Source organism: Acanthisitta chloris, unplaced genomic scaffold, assembly GCF_000695815.1.
Source record: "Acanthisitta chloris isolate BGI_N310 unplaced genomic scaffold, ASM69581v1 scaffold1610, whole genome shotgun sequence".
Classification (NCBI taxonomy): domain Eukaryota; kingdom Metazoa; phylum Chordata; class Aves; order Passeriformes; family Acanthisittidae; genus Acanthisitta; species Acanthisitta chloris.
The window spans coordinates 15,019-17,441 of NW_008653127.1; the positions used below are offsets into that span (position 1 = coordinate 15,019).

The window sequence follows — 2,423 nt, forward strand, 5'->3', positions numbered from 1 at the left end:
GTGTCCCAGCCCCAGTGATCCTCCCCCTGTGCTGGCACTGCTGAGGCACCTCCAGGCCTGGGGCAGTTCTGGGCCCTCAGGACAAGAAGGACATCGAGGGACATTTTTGGGGAGTTCTAAAGGTGCAGCTCAGTCTGTGCAGACCTGGTATCCAGGGAAGGGAATGGAGCTGGGAAAGGACTAGAGCACAAGGATCGGCTGAGGGAGCTGTGAAGGCTCAGCCTAGAGAAAAGGTGGCTCAGGGGAACCTTCTGCTCTCTACAACTCCCTGCCAGGAGGAGCAGCCAGGTGGGGTCAGGCTCTGCTCCCAGGGAACAAGGGACAAGATGAGAGGAAACAGCTCCAGGTTGCACCAGGGGAGGTTTAGGTTAGATATTAGGGAAATTTTCTTCCTGCAAAGGTTTGTCAAGCACTGACACAGCTACCCAGGATAGCGGTGGAGCCACCATCCCTGGAGGGATTTGAAGGCCATGTGCATGTGGCACTTGGGTCATGGGTTAGTGGTGGCCTTAGCAGTGCTGGGGGAGTAGTTGGACTCAATGACCTTTTTCAACCTGAACAATTCCATGGTTCTACGAAACCAGGGGGTGAGAAGGACTGAGGGTCTGACTGGGCCCTTCCATTTTGCGATGATCTTGTACAAGTTCTTGGTGAACCCAACTTTGCATACACAACACAAAGCTGTGCTGCCACAGCCCAGCCATGGCACAAACCAGTGCCAGCCTCAAACCCATGCTCCCTCTTTTCTATCCATCCCATCCCAATTCCCAGGCTCCTTGTGAAGAACTAAACCAGCTGGGTGTAGGTTCTCTCTGTTCCCAACAGCAGGAAGGTTGGATTGTTAGGTTCTTGCTAACTTTTGTGTTTTCCCCTCCTTTTCAGGCTGCCAACATGCCTGACTCGGAGCTGTTTGAGCTCATCTCGGAGAACCGGTCCATGTCACGCAAGCTGGAGGACTATGGGGAGCAGAAATCCACCTCCATCAGCACTGCCAAGCGCCTGGCAGAGTTCCTGGGGGACCAGATGGTGAAGGATGCAGGCCTGAGCTGTCGCTTCATCATTTCCAAGAAACCAGAAGGGTCTCCAGTCACCGAGAGGTAACCTCACCTGGAGGGGCCATGGCTTTGGGCAGGGTAGGGGCAGCCAAGAAGGGACAGGCAGGTAGCAGGAGGAGAGGGAGCTTGAATGCTATGGCCAGGTGATGACCTGGATCTGGTACAGACCATGAGCAAGGTGATGAGTGAGGCTGTACAGCCCAGTGGCCTCGCAGTGGTGGGAGGAGAAGCCTGGAAGGTCTCCACAGGCTGGGAGTGTGGCTGGTGTGGTGCTAGGACGTTGCTTCCCTGCCTTCCCCAGGGCCATCCCCCTTGCCATCTTCCAAGCTGAGCCCAGTGTGTGCAAACACTACCTCAGGAAGTGGCTGAAGAGTCCCTCACTGCAGGACTTCAACATCCGCGCGGTGAGTCCCTGTGGGTGGCCCTGGATCTGAGACGGGCTCATCCCCCTGGAGGCACAGGCTGGGCTGTGGCTTCTTGTGTTCCCAAAGCAGGGTGCTGGGGTGGGAGTTCTGGGGGGATGTTTGGTCCTGTGTCTGGTGGCCCTTCTGCTCAGCTTGCTTCAGTGCCCAAGCTCTGCCTTCTTCCCAGATCCTGGACTGGGACTACTACATCGAGAGACTGGGCAGTACTATCCAGAAGATCATCACCATTCCTGCAGCCCTGCAGCAGGTATGGGCAGTGGGGTTTGGGCAGGAGGAAGGCTTTGGGCAGGGGACTTGGTGTGATTTGGAGCTACTCTCCAGGTGAAGAACCCGGTGCCACGGGTCCGGCACCCAGACTGGCTCCACAAGAAACTCTTGGAGAAGAATGATGTATACAAACAGAAGAAAATCAATGAGCTCTTCACTTCAGAAGGCAGGAGACAGGTAAAGAGGATGAGGGGAAGGTGCTGGTGGGGCTTTTCTGCAGCTTCCATCCTCCTGCTGTCCTTGCTCCCTCAGGTCCTTGCCAACCAGCCTGCAGAGGGGACACCCAGCTCACAGGTTGGTGACATAGAGGACTTTGGGACTGTCAAGATCCCTCAGCCACTGGTTCCCATTGCAAATAAGCGGAAGCGTGTCCCTGCAGCAGAGGAAAGCCAACCACTGTACCAGGATCTGGAGCTATCCCAGTCCTGGCGGGAGATCCTGGGCCCACCTCCACCCATGGGCACCACCAAGGTAGGTGAAGCAGATTGGGCAGGGGATACCCCAGGGCTGTGCTTGTCCATCCAAGCAGCATGGGGCAAGCTGTGGGTCTCCCCAAACCCTCTGCACACACATGGATACAAGTAGAAATAAAACCAGGAGACAGAACCTGGCAACTCCCTGACAGGGGTTGTAGGGAGGAGGGGGATGTCTCTCCTGCCATGGCTGCAGGGAGAGG

At 56.3% G+C, this 2,423-nt stretch overlaps 1 protein-coding gene across 1 annotated transcript in view; it reads left to right on the forward strand.

Annotated features, from left to right (window-relative positions):
• Positions 1 to 2,423, forward strand: part of POLE (polymerase (DNA directed), epsilon, catalytic subunit) — a gene marked incomplete at its 5' end in the record, with an annotated part of 26,645 nt that overhangs the window by 14,459 nt on the left and 9,763 nt on the right. The window contains 5 exons of the mRNA XM_009079433.1: positions 883 to 1,097; positions 1,357 to 1,459; positions 1,647 to 1,727; positions 1,802 to 1,924; positions 2,000 to 2,218. Of these exons, the coding sequence (XP_009077681.1) occupies positions 883 to 1,097; positions 1,357 to 1,459; positions 1,647 to 1,727; positions 1,802 to 1,924; positions 2,000 to 2,218 (741 nt within the window). The remainder of the gene's footprint in view (positions 1 to 882; positions 1,098 to 1,356; positions 1,460 to 1,646; positions 1,728 to 1,801; positions 1,925 to 1,999; positions 2,219 to 2,423) is intronic.